The sequence below is a fragment of the Balaenoptera musculus genome, chromosome 5 (genome assembly GCF_009873245.2).
Source record: "Balaenoptera musculus isolate JJ_BM4_2016_0621 chromosome 5, mBalMus1.pri.v3, whole genome shotgun sequence".
NCBI lineage: Eukaryota > Metazoa > Chordata > Mammalia > Artiodactyla > Balaenopteridae > Balaenoptera > Balaenoptera musculus.
In genome coordinates this window covers 134,770,485-134,789,063 of record NC_045789.1, presented here as the reverse complement: position 1 = coordinate 134,789,063, position 18,579 = coordinate 134,770,485, and the positions used below count along the sequence as shown (strand labels likewise).

The window sequence follows — 18,579 nt, the reverse complement described above, 5'->3', positions numbered from 1 at the left end:
TTCCGTTTCCACTGGCTTCTCCCCCCAGGTTGGGAAGCCTGATCCCTTCCGTGGTTCCGACACCCTGTTTGTTTGTACTGTTGATTCCCTGCCTCTGGCTGCCAGCTGACTGTGCCGTGCTGTGTTTGTTCGTGTTTTATGGGGAGATGTTCATGTATGGCTGCTGTGTTTGATATTAAATCTGAGATGAACTTCAGGAGGTTTCCTGCTTTTTATTAAAAATGATTTTGGCTAGGGGCCGTGTTATCCTGTTCATAAATCAGGTGTTCTCAGAGATTTAATAATTTAGAATTCACATGAGGTTTTGGTGGAATAAACATTCCTTTTCTCTGTTAAAGCTGCCTCTTAACCTTTTATTTCCTTTTTCCTCTTCACTGCTTCCATTTATTTATTTTTTTAAAGTCTTCTTTTGGGAGGTTTGTACAGATTTATCTCAAAGCTGTGAAAATAATGTAAAAGGAAGAGTCAAAACGATAGCTTAGTTTGGTTGAAGTAATTTAAATTTGGTAAGTTTTGTGAGTCTTTTCACCACTATTATAAACACACTTCTATTTTAATTATTTTAATCCCAAGTTATATTTTCCAAAGTAGTTATCTTCTCTCCCTGTTTTAATGAACTATTTCTTTTAGAACATGTCCTACAAATAAAATAAAACATGTCCTACAAATAAAGCGTTGATAAAAAAGCAAAAGATAAATAGATAAATAAATAACAGAGGCCGAAGAGGTCAGGAACTCTTTCCATGTGTGATTACAAGCTAATAAAAAGCAGAAATTATCCTTAAGGGTGGCAAACAGTCCTGACAACTCCTCTCAAAAATATTTGCCCTAGAGATTTAGAGGAAATACTTTCAGGCCACATTACGTGCTTAGTTGAATAGCCTTAATTTCTCCATAGAATTTGGTGAGCATGAATATGTAAAGATATTTGAGAAGACTGTTGAAGTTAGAAAATGTTTGGTTTTGTTTTCCTCACATTAAAAATAGTAGAGAATGAGGAGTACAGGGGTCGGGGGGCATACTTAGAGAAGGAGGGGAGATTTCTCTGAGGAAGAGACTTTTGATTTGAGCCTAAGTGACAGGAATGAGATGATCACGTGAAGAACAAGAGCAGACAGCTCCGTGTCTGATCCTGTCTGAATTTTAGATTCCACAAGAGAGTGAGTTTTTGATTGTAGTTGATGTCTTTATCACTTTACTTATAATAATGTCTAGCATAAAGAAGATATTTGATAAACAGTGGTGAAGTGAACTTTTTATGAAGGACTCTGATAAAGGACAATATCCTTAATAATATTACTACAGATGTCCTCCTAAAATTCATATGATTTTTAAAAATATATTTGCAATACAGTTTTGATAAAAACTAAAGGCATAAAATATGAGTGTCTGTGATAATATGGTCCATGTAATATGGCATCTGGAGGTCTGAACTGATCTACAGACATTGTTTTAGAATCTGGAAGGATGGACAGACCACGTGTCCTTTATTTTTTTATTTTTTTTTTAAACATCTTTATTGGAGTATATTTGCTTTACAATGGTGTGTTAGTTTCTGCTTTATAACAAAGTGAATCATCTATACATATACATATATCCCTATATCTCCTCCCTCTTGTGTCTCCCTCCCACCCTCCCTATCCCAGCCCTCTAGGTGGTCACAAAGCACCAAGCTGATCTCCCTGTGCTATGCAGCTTCTTCCCACTAGCTATCTATTTTACATTTGGTAGTGTATATATGTCCATGCCACTCTCTCACTTCATCCCAGCTTACCTTCCCCACTCCCCATGTCCTCAAGTCCATTCTCTATGTCTGCATCTTCATTCCTGTCCTGCTCCTAGGTTCTTCATAACCATTTTTTTTTTACATTCCATATATATGTGTTAGCATACAGTATTTGTTTTTCTCTTTCTGACTCACTTCACTCTGTGTGACAGACTCTAGGTCCATCCACCTCACTACAAATAACTCAATTTCATTTCTTTTTATGGCTGAGTAATATTCCATTGTATATATGTGCCACATCTTCTTTATCCATTCATCTGTCGATGGACACTTAGGTTGCTTCCATGTCCTGGCTATTGTAAATAGAGCTGCAGTGAACATTTTGGTACCTGACTCTTTTTGAATTATGGTTTTCTCAGGGTATATGCCCAGTAGTGGGATTGCTGGGTTGTATGGTAGTTCTGTTTTTAGTTTTTTAAGGAACGTCCATACTGTTCTCCATAGTGGCTGTATCAATTTACATTCCCACCAACAGTGCAAGAGGGTTCCCTTTTCTCCACACCCTCTCCAGCATTTATTGTTTGTAGATTTTTTGATGATGGCCATTTGGACCAGTGTGAGCTGATACCTTATTGTGGTTTTGATTTGCATTTCCGTAATGATTAGTGATGTTGAGCATCTTCTCATGTATTTGTTGGGCATCTGTATGTCTTCTTTGGAGAAATGTCTATTTAGGTCTTCCACCCATTTTTGGATTGGGTTGTTTGTTTTTGTGATATTGAGCTGCATGAGCTGCTTGTGTATTTTGGAGATTAATCCTTTGTCAGTTGCTTCATTTACAAATATTTTCTCCCATTCTGAGGGTTGTCTTTTCGTCTTGTTTATGGTTTCCTTTGCTGTGCAAAAGCTTTTAAGTTTCATTAGGTCCCATTTGTGTATTTTTGCTTTTATTTCCATTACTCTAGGAGGTGGGTCAAAAAGGATCTTGCTGCGATTTATGTCATAGAGTGTTCTGCCTGTTTTCCTCTTAAGAGTTTTATAGTGTCTGGCCTTACATTTAGGTCTTTAATCCATTTTGAGTTTATTTTTGTGTGTGGTGTTAGGGAGTGTTCTAATTTCATTCTTTTACATGTAGCTGTCCAGTTTTCCCAGCACCACTTATTGAAGAGGCTGTCTTTTCTCCCTTGTATATCCTTGCCTCCTTTATCAAAAATAAGGTGACCATATGTGCATGGGTTTATTCTGGGCTTTCTATCCTGTTCCATTGATCTATATTTCTGTTCTTAAGCCAGTACCATACTGTCTTGATTACTGTAGTATAGTCTGAAGTTCAGGAGCCTGATTCCTCCAGCTCCGTTTTTCTTTCTCAAAACTGCTTTGGCTATTTGGTGTCTTTTGTGTTTCCATACAAATTGTGAAATTTTTTGTTCTAGTTCTGTGAAAAATGCCATTGGTAGTTTGATAGGGATGGCATTGAATCTGTAGATTGCTTTGGGTAGTATATAGTCATTTTCACAATGTTGATTCTTCCAATCGAAAAACATGGTATATCTCTCCATCTGTTGGTATCATCTTTAATTTCTTTCATCAGTGTCTTATAGATTTCTGCATACAGGTCTTTTGTCTCCTTAGGTAGGTTTATTCCTAGGTATTTTATTCTTTTTGTTGCAGTGGTAAATGGGAGTGTTTCCTTAATTTCTCTTTCAGATTTTTCGTCATTAGTGTGTAGGAATGCAAGAGACTTCTGTGTATTAATTTTGTATCCTGCTACTTTACCAAATTCATTGATTGGCTCTAGTAGTTCTCTGGTAGCATCTTTAGGATTCTCTATGTATAGTATCGTGTCATCTGCAAACAGTGACAGTTTTACTTCTTCTTTTTAAATTTAGATTCCTTTTTTTTCTTTTTCTTCTCTGATTGCTGTGGCTGAAACTTCCAAAACTATGTTGAATAATAGTGGTGAGAGTGGGCAACCTTGTCTTGTTCCTGATCTTAGTGGAAATGGTTTCAGTTTTTCCCCATTGAGAACGATGTTGGCTGTGGGTTTGTCATATATGGCCTTTATTATGTTGAGGTAAGTTCCCTCTATGCCTACTTTCTGGAGGGTTTTTATCATAAATGGGTGTTGAATTTTGTTGAAAGCTCTTTCTGCATCTATTGAGATGATCATATGGTTTTTCTCCTTCAGTTTGTTAATATGGTTTATCACATTGATTGATGTCCGTATATTGAAGAATCTTTGCATTCCTGGGATAAGCCCCACTTGATCATGGTGTATGATCCTTTTAATGTGCTGTTGGATTCTGTTTGCTAGTATTTTGCTGAGGATATTTGCATCTATGTTCATCAATGATATTAGCCTGTAGTTTTCTTTCTTTGTGACATCTTTGTCTGATTTTGGTATCAGGGTGATGGTGGCCTCGTAGAATGAGTTTGGGAGTGTTCCTCCCTCTGCTATATTTTGGAAGAGTTTGAGAAGGATAGGTGTTAGCTCTTCTCTAAATGTTTGATAGAATTCACCTGTGAAGCCTTCTGGTCCTGGGCTTTTGTTTATTGGAAGATTTTTAATCACAGTCTCAATTTCAGTGCTTGCGATTGGTCTGTTTATATTTTCTATTTCTTCCTGGTTCAGTCTCGGAAGGTTATGCTTTTCTAAGAACTTGTCCACTTCTTCCAGGTTGTCCATTTCATTGGCATATAGTTGCTTGTAGTAATCTCTCAGAATCCTTTGTATTTCTGTAGTATCAGTTGGTATTTCTCCTTTTTCATTTCCAATTCTATTGATGTGAGTCTTCTCCCTTTCTTTCTTGATGAGTCTGGCTAATGGTTTATCAATTTTGGTTATCTTCTCAAAGAACCAGCTTTTAGTTTTATTGATCTTTGTTATTGTTTTCTTCATTTCTTTTTCATTTATTTCTGATCTGATCTTTATGATTTCTTTTCTTCTGCTAACTTTGGGGTTCTTTTGTTCTTCTTTCTCTAATTGCTTTAGGTGTAAAGTTAGGTTGTTTATTCGAGATGTTTCTTGTTTCTTGAGGTAGGATTGTATTGCTATAAACTTCCCTCTTAGAACTGCTTTTGCTGCATCCCATAGGTTTTGGGTCGTCATGTTTTCATTGTCATTTGTTTTTAGGTATTTTTTGATTTCCTCTTTGATTTCTTCAGTGATCTCTTGGTTATTAAGTAGTGTATTGTTTAGCCTCCATGTGTTTCAGTTTTTTACAGATTTTTTCCTGTAATTGATATCTAGTCTCATAGCATTGTGGTCGGAAAAGATACTTGATACGATGTCAATTTTCTTAAATTTACAAAGGCTTGATTTGTGACCCAATATATGATCTATCCTGGAGAATGTTCCATGAGCGCTTGAGAAGAAAGTGTATTCTGTTGTGTTTGGATGGAATGTCCTATAAGTATCAATTAAGTCCATCTTGTTTAATGTATCATTTAAAGCTTGTGTTTCCTTATTTATTTTCATTTTGGATGATCTGTCCATTGGTGAAAGTGGGGTGTTAAAGTCTCCTACTATGATTGTGTTACTCTCGATTTCCCCTTTTATGGCTGTTAGCATTTGTCTTATGTATTGAGGTGCTCCTATGTTGGATGCATAAATAGTTGCAATTGTTATATCTTCTTGGATTGATCCCTTGATCATTATATAGTGTCCTTCCTTGTCTCTTGTAACATTCTTTATTTTAAAGTCTATTTTATCTGATATGAGTATTGCTACTCCAGCTTTCTTTTGATTTCCATTTGCATGGAATATCTTTTTCCATCCCCTCACTTTCAGTCTGTATGTGTCCCTAGGTCTGAAGTGGGTCTCTTATAGACAACATATATACGGGTCTTGTTTTTGTATCCATTCAGCCAGTCTGTGTCTTTTGGTTGGAACATTTAATCCATTTACATTTAAGGTAGTTATCGATATGTATGTTCCTATTACCATTTTCTTAATTGTTTGGGTTTTGTTATTGTAGGTCTTTCCCTCCTCTTGTGTTTCCTGCCTAGAGAAGTTTCTTTAGCATTTGTTGTAAAGCTGGTTTGGTGGTGTTGAATTCTCTTAGCTTTTGCTTGTCTGTAAAGGTTTTAATTTCTCCGTCGAATATGAATGAGATCCTTTCTGGGTAGAGTAATCTTGGTTGTAGGTTTTTCCCTTTCATCACTTTAAATATGTGCTGCCACCCCCTTCTGACTTGTAGAGTTTCTGCTGAAAGATCGGCTGTTAACCTTATGGGGATTCCCTTGTATGTTATTTGTTGTTTTTCCCTTGCTGCTTTTAACATTTTTTCTTTGTATTTAATTTTTGATAGCTTGATTAATATGTGTCTTTGCATGTTTCTCCTTGGATTTATCCTGTATGGTACTCTCTGCTCTTCCTGGACTTGATTGACTGCTTCCTTTCCCATATTAGGGAAGTTTTCAACTATAGTCTCTTCAAATATTTTCTCAGTCCCTTTCTTTTCTCTTCTTCTTCTGGGACCCCTATAATTTGAATGTTGGTGTGTTTAATGTTGTCCCAGAGGTCTCTGAGACTGTACTCAATTCTTTTCATTCTTTTTTCTTTATTCTGCTCCCCAACAGTTATTTCCACCATTTTATCTTCCAGGTCACTTATCCGTTCTTCTGCCTCAGTTATTCTGCTATTGATTCCTTCTAGAGAATTTTTAGTTTCATTTATTGTGTTGTTCATCATTGTTGATTTGCTCTTTAGTTCTTCTAGGTCCTTGTTAAACGTTTCTTGTATTTTCTCAGTCTATTTCCAAGATTTTGGATCATCTTTACTATCATTACTCTGAATTCTTTTTCAGGTAGACTGCCTATTTCCTCTTCATTTGTTTGGTTTGGTGGGTTTTTGCCTTGCTCCTTCATCTGCTATGTGTTTTTCTTCTTCTCCTTTTGCTTATCTTACTGTGTTTGGGGTCTCCTTTTCGAAGGCTGCAGGTTCGTAGTTCCTGTTGTTTTTGGTATCTGCCCTCAGTGGCTAAGGTTGGTTCAGTGGGTTGTGTAGGCTTCCTGGTGGAGGGGAATAGTGCCTGTGTCTGGTAGATGAGGCTGGATCTCATCTTTCTGGTGGGCAGGACTGCATCCCGTGGTGTGTTTTGGGGTGTCTGTGACCTTATTATGATTTTAGGCAGCCTCTCTACTAATGGTTGGGGCTGTGTTCCTGTCTTGCTAGTTGTTTGGCATAGGGTGTCCAGGCCTGTAGCTTGCTGGTCGTTGAGTGGAGCTGGGTCTTAGCATTGAGATGGAGATCTCTGGGAGAACTTTCACCGTTTGATATTACGTGGAGCCAGGAGGTCTCTGGCGTACCAATGTCCTCAACTCAGCTCTCCCATCTCCGAGGCACAGGTCTGATACCTGACCAGAGCACCAAGACCCTGTCAGCCACACGGCCAGGTACGTGGGGAATTTCTTGCCTTTTGAGAAGTCTGAAGTCTTCTGCCAGCGTTCAGTAGGTGTTCTGTAGGAGTTGTTCCACATGTAAATGTATTTCTGATGTATTTGTGGGGAGGAAGCTGATCTGCACGTCTTACTCCTCTGCCTTTCTGAAGGTCTCTCACCACTTGTCCTTTAAACGCTCTTCTGTAATGATCACTGTTTTCAGCCAGGCTGATACTATGAAGGTACTATGATGTACTGGTATTCGTGATTGAGGATAGGATCATAACCTCAAGACCCAGGAGAAGAGTTGGTAAAATCTGTGTTCTATTTTTTTCCTCTGAGCGACAGAACAAGACAGAGGCAGGCACTTCCTTAGGATGCTCTGTTACATGAGTAAGGACTTAACTAAGTTTTCAAAGTATTTTGTTAAACAGTCTTTAAAGATCAGCCTTCTTTGCTAAAGTGATTGAATAATGAACTTCCAAGAGAAATGGACGTTAGATTTCATTAATTCAGCACCCTCTTTAACTAAGGAGGAAGTTTATGCCTAGAGAGGTCTAGTGATCTCCTGGGTTCCTGCCAGTGACTGGAACATTACTGGACCCAGCTTTCAGATTGGAGTCCAGAGAATGTTCATAATTCTATGAAATGAAAACAAACACTGAAGGCAAAACGTCGGAGACAAGATGTTGCATAAAGAAAACTTACACTTGGGATGGTACATATACATTTTTTTCTTGGTTATAGGAATTTGGGGATGGGGCTGAGGGAAAATATGAAAGAGAAGGGAAATTACAGGGTGGGTGAATGCGGGGATCACTTCTCTTTCTGGGACAGGTAGTCCCTCAACCATTGCATGTTGTGTTTGACTTTGCAAAAGTATCCTTAGGGAGAAGTTTGCCTATGAATCCTTGTAGTCTAAGAAAAGGCATTAGCAAATATAAAATGAAGCACAAAAGCTTATTTTTTGAAAGGTTTAACTTTTGAGCCGAAAGATAAAAGATAATGAAATTTCCATTTCTGCTGGGAATATGAATCTTTGTAAATGGACAGCCCGAGGAGAGGAGAGGGGAGCTTACAGGAAGTTCTGCCATTCTGGGGGCCTCTGTGACCTTTGCAGGGAGCTGTCAACTGTTCCAAGCAGGAGTCACCATCATCACTTTCTTGACAATGACATATCATCTCTCTCAACTGGAAAGGTATTTAACCCATCAGTTCAATTTCTTTTCATCTTCACCTTTCTCTGCATCTCCATTAAGCTCCTGTGTCTTGTTCTCTGGGGCCCAGCCATGTGGATTTACCACTTTGATTAAAGCCAGGACATAGCTGTTAGCTCCCCTATCAACCTTATACCTTTCCTACTATGAATGTTTCCCTCAATTACCTATAAATAAGATTTGTTGCAGTGAAAAATTATTTTCAACTTTGTAGGATCAAATATATATATACATACATACATACCTGTATAATCATTCATAGATAGGCATTTTATGAAACCAGTTCATAGAGTTTGAAAACCATACTTTAGGAAGCCAGCACTGAGTCCAGAAAAAGTATTTAAAGACATAATTTGACTTGTAGCATCTAGAGGAGTGATGTTAAAACTGTTTGAAAGCACTGGATCCCTTCAGTTGTATATCAATACATAAAACAAGGAAAAGAGGACTGATCTGGTGCAAGTGAGTGAGAACAGGTTAGCCGCTAATCTTATCAATTGTCCACCTTCTATTCTGATTCCCATATTACCCTGGTGTCTCCTTGACTACCAGATTTCAAAGTAAAATGATTACTAATAATTAGACTTGTCATTGTTGGTCACAAATATTGAAGGCAGTTTTTGGTGGTAGAAGCAGTAGTTCATTTGTCAGGGTTGAATGTCTCCATGTGTACCTGTTCCATTTCTTACTGTGCAGCTGGTCAGAAATGTGACTGGTTTTGATTTATGGGTTTATAGTAGGAGAAGTGTTATCAGTTCCTTCTAAGACACGTGTTTATGGCCTGAGGGAATTTTGACTCTAATTCCCACTTATTATACCAAAGTGGGTATATTTATTTTACCTTGCCTTGTTCTTAGCATAAGAGTATATTTATTTAACATTGCATTGTTTTATTATGTGTCTTTGGCCAAAACAAGAGGCGATTATACTTTGATCTTTGTTGGATCGGAGGCAATTGTCAAATGTGCAGGAGATTTTATATTTCAAAATAGTGAACAATGGGGTCTATGTTTGCTCTGTTTCTGGGAAGTTTGAATAATAGAATTTTCACTGTTCTAACTTTAGCAAATGTAAGTGTTTCAATTTGATCTCATTTGGGACATTATTTTAAAGACTTTATATCATATACCGGTCTCTTACGAAACAAAAAAAATATGAAATAAAAATTAATGAGGACCCGTTTTGTCTCATGTAAACTAATTCACTGAGATCTACAAAAAGTCTTGATATAATGAGGCCCTTCATTCTTTTATTAGTTAGGGTAATGCCAGCTGCTCCAAGCAAACCACAAATTTTCAATGGCTTTAAACAATCGAAAGTTTAGTTTTTAGGTCATGTTGTAGTCCACTGTTGGTGTCCCTGGCTGAGTGGTGGACTTTCTTCCTCATGTGGATTCTGTGACCCAGATTCCTTCCACATTGTGGCTCTGCCTCTCTATAGATCCTCTATACAACTAGGGAAAGGGTCGGGGGCAGACAAGGCAACCCACTTCTTAACCCCCTTGGCCTGAAACTGCCACATCAGTTGACACATAAGAATGAGTCACACTCCCACCTAGACACCAGAGAGTCTGGAAGAATGTGGTCTATCTGGGTAGCTTCTTCTCAGAAATGACTGATACTTTGGAAAGAGGAACACAAAACTGTGGTGAGTACTTCATTCTCTCAGCCATGCATATCTGAATCTCAGGAACTCTGTTATAAAAAAAAAAGCAATAAAAGGTTCACTGAGATGTTGCATCACCTTAGAGTACTTTAGACAAAATCCTGAGGGAAATGATAGCATTTTAAAAAGTATACTGTAAAAACAATATAACAAAAATAAGAGCTGAACATTAGTGTGAAATGTAATTTATTGTTATTAAAATATTTTGTTTTCTTAGTTATTTACTTGCTAACATTTTATCAAAAACCAATTTTGTTTCTATTTTTGTGCACTCAAAGTTGCCTACTAATTTTTTACATTCATCCATGATAAATATGGATAACTGTTATATATCTGGGAGACACACTCTAAATCTTGAGAAAATGAGAACAAATGAGATGCAGACAATGCAGATTTTTTATTGGTATGAAATTCAAGCAAATGAAAATTTACCCCCAAGCTACATTTTGCTGAATAATTTTATTTAGGCAGGAATTTATTCTGCTAGTTGGATGAAAAAATAAAGTATTATTAGGGTTGAAAACGCTTAGACTCATGCTTCTGATTGCTTATGACCCTATGTTTCTGAATTATAAGTTTCCATTTCAGTTCATTTTTCTACGTGGTTTTGCTGCACTTTTCTATCTCCTTCATGCAACTGTGTATGTTTTTTCCATGAGCCTCCTTCAGGCTGCAGTCTTTTAATCTGTGTCTGTTCATTTCTTACATCTCCCTACAGGTCCCTCTGTCTTCTCTTTTTGTTTATGGAGTTCTTCATCTGTGGACAATGGAGAATGGTGAGATTTAGATTAGACATCAGTGGTATTGAAATTTAAAACATCTCAGTGAAAACACCCATAGTCTTGCCATGGTATAGTAAGAAGCGGAGGGCAGGTGTTTAGTGCTTGAAATCAGTGGGATCACTGTGTACCTTTATGTGACAATCTGCTTGTCACATCACTGTGTTCAGCCTTGGCCCAGAAATTGTCATTAAGTTAGAACATGAACCATGGACCTTTAAGAATGTTTCTGAATAGGTTTATTGAATGTACTCTTCCTCTTGCTACATTTTCTTCTTTCAGTGACAACCCACACCTTCCCCCCCAATTTGCCGTGTCTCCTCAAGTGCATTTCTCTTATAGTGTTATTAACAGTCCAGTTCCCACTCACGATGTACAACTAGAGATACAGTGATAGCACTAAATGACAAGGGGACAAAATCACTGAAAACATACAAGGCAGTTCATAGGGTTCCAGTCATCTGTAATCTAATTGTTTCAAGTCCGGAAAACAATCAAGAACCCTTATTTGTAATTCAGTCCCTGCTAGAAATATCAGAAATCACATAGCCAGATAGTACAGTTTCATGCCTGCCCGGGGGCAGGGGGGTGTCTCTGGAAAGTTTGAGATGAGCAAGAATCAGGGAAATTATGTAAAAATGTATGGAAGAAAAAAATCACATGAGTGAAAAATATAGATAGATTTTCTTTGAGATATACTAGTATTTATCTTTTGGTTTGTAACACATGACTGAAGTTTGAGGAGTACAATAAAATTAACAGCAGTGGTAATAAAGTAAACTGGATAATCCTGCAAAAATAAATTGGTAGATCAAAAAGAGAGAAGTAAGAGATACTTGTGTCAGTTCTGGGTCAGATCTAGAGAAAAGCTTTCAAGGTCTCTACAGGGTCATTATAAAGAAAATGTGAAATAGGTATGATTCTAAAATAAATACTCAGAATCAAGAAATACTCATTTATAATTTTAAATACTTTATGTTGAGATGAATCATGGCTTTGTTTCAATTATGTATAAACAATTTACTAAAAAATTTAAAAGTTCTTTGAAAAACCCTGTTTTCCTTTTTATTTGCATCTCACACATTAAGAAGTTTGTCATTTTCTTGCCCTTCTTAATTCCTCTTTTCTCCCCTCCCTCCTTTTTCTTGAATGCAAAATACATGTGTTAAAACATTAATGATTTTTAAATAGAAAATGTGAAGTATCAAGCACTTCTCTTAGAAGATTCCAGAACACACAAGTGAAGGTTTTAGCAGAACTGGCATCATGCCCAGTCCCATGGCTCAAAGACAATTTTGGATGCCCCAGGATCAATGATTTCTGTGGTCTCCAGTGGATGTATCCACACCGGGGAATGTATGAAACTTATTTTGATTCACATAAATCTCAGAAGACTTTGCGCCAGTTATAAAACAATTTTAGGAATGTCCTAAATACAAGTGACTACAGAATTACTCGGATGGCCTGAATATCAGAAATCCTTGTGACCTTCATGTGTCCTCAGCTCTCTGAAGCTAGGTTTACTCATTCTGTTTTCATGGCAGGAGCCTTTTTAGCCAACATAAAGCACTGGAAACAATGATCATTGCTGATGCTCTACCATATAGTTGCAAAGTATATTAAAAATGCATCCCATGCTCCATCATTTGCAAGATTATTTATGATGACTGTTAAGTGCATAGTAAAATGTACTTGGCTTAAAATGTGTCACATTGTAACAATCAGCCTTCTGATATTTGTATCATATATATAAAATAGAGTACATGTTTGTCAGCATGTAAGGATCCTAGGAACTTTGTACCTAGAGTTAAAGTAGGCACAAAACAGCCATGATATCATGGACAGGATATTTCAGGAATGTGGGACTTAGCGATGGAGGGTCTGAATTCAAGACCCAGCTCTCTCACTTAACTACTTTTGTGACCTTGGCCAGTCACTTAACCTCTCTGAGCCTTGGTTCCATTGTTTGAAAACGGTGGTATTACCTCCTATTTCAGTGGGTTGTTGTGGATTTTGTCCTTTGTTCATATTCTATCTTATTCCACAAAGGATTTGAAATGAAATGTGTATATTTGGAGATAAAATGCGTTTGCCAGTGCTTTGTAGATTATACAAATATAAGCTACCTGCCATTACTGTTGGGACCATTTAAATTCCTGGGGAGCTCTATCCTTAGAATGAGAGTGCTTCTAAGCAGATGTTCCAGAGACTTCCATTTAATAATTTCCAATAAAACAAATATTTATCCATGTGTTGCATAGACTGCTTACAGATGCCAATTTAAAATAAACCTAGAAGGAAAGAAGACTATCCAAGACCTCTTGATTGAAGACCATTTGCAATTAAGAAAAATATCAGATTCTCACTTACTTAATGCTTATTTCTCATCAATACATAATTGAAAAGACTATGTATAATGACAAAAAGCTCTTAAGGATTAAGTAACCTTTCCCAATACATGGGTATCTTGTTAATCATAAAAAAAAGTATACACAACATTTGAGAAAGAGTACAACTCCTAGGTGTGAGTCATTTTTATTCAGCTTAAAGACAATGCTTTTGTTGCCCTTAGAATTGGTGGATACCTCGCAATTACACAGGGGCTTTGAAATGTCAGTGGCCTACCAGTTCCCGTAATTCCTTTTATTATCATGTGCCATTTGCCTTAATCTTGGATTACTAACCGTGTTTATCTGCCCTGTGCATCTAAAGCCTCCGGAAAGATTGCTCTAGCATGCCCTAATAGCTCTTATCAGCTCACCCAGTGGCTCTTAAGCTTTGCTGCTTGAAATCCAGGAGTTACCCACACAGTGCCAAGCCCTTCTGAACAAGTCAACTGATTTCCTCGGTAAATGATTGCTGTTTATGCCAAGGCAACCACAAGCCCTTCTTCTTCCCTTTGTTAAAGTGAAATGGAACCTTAAGGACAGAAGCTACTCTACTGGCCATCTGGCCACATCCTCTTCAATTCCCGTGGCTTAATTTTACCTAGAGAGGAATTACTGGGCTTGCTGTGAATTGCAAGGTTAGACCCCCTTTTCTCTTTTATCCTATATTTTAAGCTCCTTTGATTTTTTTTTTTCCTCTAGTATCTATATAGTATACTTGGCTGATAGTAAAACTGTTAATAATCTGTTTCATATTGTCTGATAAGTATGCTAACCTTTCCTCCTTTTCTGTAACAGTTGTCTAGGGAAGTTTATTCAGTGTGCCTCTGTGGTTTTGTAAATTCAAAATAAACTAGTATTTCCAAAATATTGAAACTTTTGAAAGCATTCACTTGACATGATAGTTCATATCACACAGAAAAATTATGAAAATCATGGAATACGTCTTTCCCCCTCCTTCATACTACACAAAACTGTATTTTCAGTGAATACATGAGGAATACAGCCTTGCTAAGAGCTTTCCAATAAAGATTCTGTTCAATAATTATAATTTCTCTGAAAATGAATAGTTAAGAGTTTGAGGACCCACATGCATGAGAGAGAATACACTTCAGTGGTGTAAATGCTTCGACTTCAGGGTCGATCCGCTGAAGAAGATCCACTAGATCCGCAGCTGAATTCTGGGTTTCCACTTACCAGCTGTGTATCCTTGAACAGTTTTTTAAACTAAGACTTCATTTCCTCATCTATAAAATGGTGATTGTGCTGCAAACTCACAGGATTTTCCAAGGATAAAATGAGGCAAATATGTAAAGCAGCTAATAAAAGGGTGGGTACATAGCAGCATCTGCTGCTGCTGTTTTTTGTTATCGACAAGCTGAGGAAGAACAAAAGGAAAACTAACCTGGAAGTTTCAAATTTTGTAAAGGTCCCTTCTGCTAAAGTCAGTTTAGAAATCCTCCCTCAGAGAGACCATAATCTCCGGGCAGGAAACACAGGCTGCCTTGAAAGAGCTGGGCTGGGAGGCTAGATTCTCTGCTGGCAGGGCCACAGTCAAATTTCAGAGTGACTTCTCTGTGCTCTTTGACAGTATCATGTGACGTGACAATACTACCTGTCCTGGACAGGTTAGGTGACTTCACTGCACTGAACGATAAATCACCTCACTTTTTATTAGCAGAGCCTTTGCATTTCTTAATCCTACTCTTGCGAGGAGATCTCTAGAGAGTGTCTTTCTCCCTCTCTTTCTCTCTGCTTCTCTCCTCCATAGAAAGAATTCAAAACCCCATTTGGCATGTTATAAGAGCTAAAGGATTCAAGTTTAAAATATTGATAATACAGTGAGCGGTTGAAAAGCTGCCTATATACTTTTGTGCTCCCCTTCTTACCCCTTTGCACTGATCTATCACCTCTCTTTCAAAGAAACAGAATTCATCAATTCATCTTTCATATGCCTTATGCCACTTACCCCTCTGTACTTAATTGGCCCAGTGATTTCCTTTGCTTACGTTTAGCATTTATCAATCACAAGGAGCAATGCGTGGTGCGGCGTGAACAGAAAATTCCACAGGACCCTCTTCACACTGGGGAAGGGGAACATCTGCTCCTTTTCTAGTAGGATGCCAGGATTTTAGAGGTCAATGTGTTTCCCCATCAAGGCTTAAGGCTTTGGGGACCAGGGGAAGTGTCAGGCTCTGAGCAGCATAATGAATGGCAGTTGATGACTGCCTGGGTTTGCCTGTTCTCAACAGGGGACAGAGAATTCAACGTAATGAGCTGGTGCTCAACACACCCAGCTTGGGGAGTGAGGCAGGCTGTGCCTTTTTTTTTTTTTTTTTTTCCTGGTTCGGACCTGCATTTTCATCTGGGAAGAAATTATATGGAGGTCTTCATTAGTGGCACCCAGCAGGGTTAAGGCTTCATGAAGGCTGATAAGCTCTATGGCTAAAAAAAAACAAAACAAAACACAAAACCCATCAGCCTTTGTGCAGGGAGCCGAAGGTTTAAGTTGCTTGAACTGGAAACAGTCTGAAGAAGTGATTATGTTAAGCAAGTAATGTGTATCGGTAACATGGAATCAAATTATGCGGGTCAGTAACTTCCCGGCTTTCCCAGTGCATTAAATGAAGACACAACATTGTATTTGTGCCGGGTACTTCTTGATGCCACATAGTGTTGGCACTGTCCAGTCATATGTACTTCGCAGCATGTCACCTCTAATTTCATGGGATTATCTGTGCTGTTGCTTTAATAGATACTCATGATCTTGAGCTTCCTTTGAACTCACAGCAGGGCAGTGCAAAGGCATTATTGGGAGCACTTCTGGGCTTTTTGTGTTATGTACAAAATTATTATTACTGTCATTTAGAAAGGTAGATATATGTTGCTGTCATGCTTCCAAAAGTGTACACGTATTTGATGGCAAGGGGAATTACTGAAGGGGAAAACACTGAATGCGAAAGATCTTTTGGGAAACTAGTATTAGAAAGGTGTCAAGGCAAGTGAATTCGTACTTGAAAGGCATATATATATAGGACAGTGGATCTCAAAGTGTGGTCCCCTGGCCAGCAGCATCAGAATCACCCAGGAACTTGCTAAAGATGCAAATCCTCCTGAATCAGAAACTCCTGAGGTGGGCTCAGCAATCTGTGTTTTAACAAGCCTTCCGGGTGATGCATGCTCAAGTTTGTGAAACCCTGCTCTAGGACTTACAGAACACAAGAATCGGACAGACCCATATGTTCTGGGGTAGAGCAGTAGACAAGACAAATGTAGTACCTCCCCTTATGGACTTTATTAAATTACAAAGGAATATGTGGTACTTCACCCTGATGAAATGTTTATACATACCCAACAGAGCCTGTAGTTATCCATACCATTTTGTTCTTTGTTTGAATGAGGCTGTTATCTTCTTTGCTTGCAGAGAAATGACTAACAAAAGATGACTGATAAGCGATTCCTTTGTGCATTTCAGAACCATCCCCCTTGCCATATGTATATCCATGGCGGTCGTCACAGTTGGCTATGTGCTAACAAATGTGGCCTACTTTACGACCATTAGTGCCCAGGAGCTGTTGCTTTCAAAGGCAGTGGCAGTGGTAAGTCTGAGTTGGGAAAATGCCAGTTTGAATTTAGGTTAATGAAATGATGCAATTTTATAGTAGTTCCCTCCAGCAGAAAGTGTTTCGAAATCCAGTAATTTTTTTTTTAACTGAATGATAATGAATATTTTAAAAATTTAGAGCATACCTTAGCATATTCCATTTAACTGATAGAGCTACACTCCTATGTGATTTCTCTATACTGTTAATTTCATGTAAAACATTTCCACATATGCCTGCTTGAAAACATATTTCCACACATACATGTTGAGTAGAAGTCATTATTCTTCCAACATGTCTTTAAAGGCAGGTGGGCAGTTACTGAGTTTAAATGAATGCATTTTGGGGGTATGCAAATTGCAATTTATTCTGTACTCCTCCCTGTTTAGACGCTTTTCAAATGCTAACTTAAAATCTTTTTCGCAAAGTACCACTTTAGAATTTCCAAATGGACCACATAACATTTTTTTTTCTAGTATATATATCATTTTGAATACAAGTTCTAGGATATTATTAATTTGAGGAAATACTGAGTTATTCAAAGTTAAACAGATGTCATTGCTATAGTACTTCTCAGAATATTAGAGAAGCTAATGTGCATTTTAACTCCCTAAGACGTGGATACTCATAATTTTACAGCATTTTCCAAAATTTATTTGACTTCAGGATCATCTTTTGCTTTCAAAGGTCATGTTATGGGACTGCTATTCTGTGACACAGACTTTTTGGTATAAAAACTTAGCTAGTAAGAGAGCACTCATTCATGACCTTATAACAATGAAGGGTGAAAAAAAAAAGAACTTCCCATCACTAGATGTCAGTTCCTTCTAAAATAGTCACTATTACCTCATATCAGCAACGTCCACAGGGAACAAATTATCTCATTTCATGTGAACCTATGTACCAGTTCACTGTATTAAAAAAGACTCTGCCCACTGCTGTAACTTCTACCAGACAACCAAATGCACAGAGCTTCCTGATGTCAGGTCGTCATCTCATCTTACTAGACAAAGGGCAGCACTTAGTCTTTGAGCGTAATGTGGTCCATTAATTACATAGCACTGGCTGCATCAAGGACAAGTAAAGAATCCCACATATTTTTTTTTTTTTTGAAAATATATCCTTCATGAAAATTTGCAATGTTGCACATGCCATGGAACAAAAGGAAATGTCAGAAGTTTTGTTTAACTTTTATATTTTCTGTAGCTTGATTTCCTTGGACTTGTGTTGCTGTTCTAACCTTTTAATAGGAAACTACAGAACGAATTGGCAGATACCTGAGAGGGCAGGATTGACTTCGTAAACAGAGATTCAGCTGATGTGATTATTCTGGGCAAAAGGTTTTCAGAACTGTTCATATCCATAATATACACGATTAAGTCCTCAATTATTTTTTGCCACGCTTTTAAGTCATAACAGTGGGACTGGTATATGAAACGGGTATCTGCAACACTTCTCGGTGTACCTTGGTACTTTGCTGTAAAAATGTGGCTTTCCAGACGAAAGAGAAGGTATTATACAGAAGGATTTCTGTCTCCAAAAGGAGAACTTCTGTACTGAGTTTTTTTTTATTTACCAGAGTCAGAGACAGTAGATATCATAGTTGATAAAGATTTGATCAATGGATCATTGCTCTTTGGAAGTAGAGGGAAGGTGCTTGTTTAGACTATTGCCCATAGTTCTGCAACAAGCAAGGACATGGTACCTGCCTTTGATTATTGTTCTAAGAGGTTAGTCTGACCCTAACCCAAAAAAAGGATTATAAAACACACACATATCACCAGGTGAACAGAAAGTCGTAGAGCGAGTTTGGCCTAAATT

The 18,579-nt window shown here is 37.7% G+C and overlaps 1 protein-coding gene across 2 annotated transcripts in view; it reads left to right on the top strand.

The window, feature by feature from the left end:
• SLC7A11 (solute carrier family 7 member 11) overlaps window positions 1-18,579 on the top strand; it is an 89,476-nt gene that overhangs the window by 49,347 nt on the left and 21,550 nt on the right. For both annotated transcript variants that reach the window (XR_005019964.1, XM_036852743.1), the window contains exon 7: window positions 16,632-16,755. Coding sequence is in view for 1 of the 2 variants with exons in the window: in XM_036852743.1 (XP_036708638.1) it covers window positions 16,632-16,755 (124 nt within the window). In the remaining variant the exon portion in view is untranslated. The remainder of the gene's footprint in view (window positions 1-16,631; window positions 16,756-18,579) is intronic.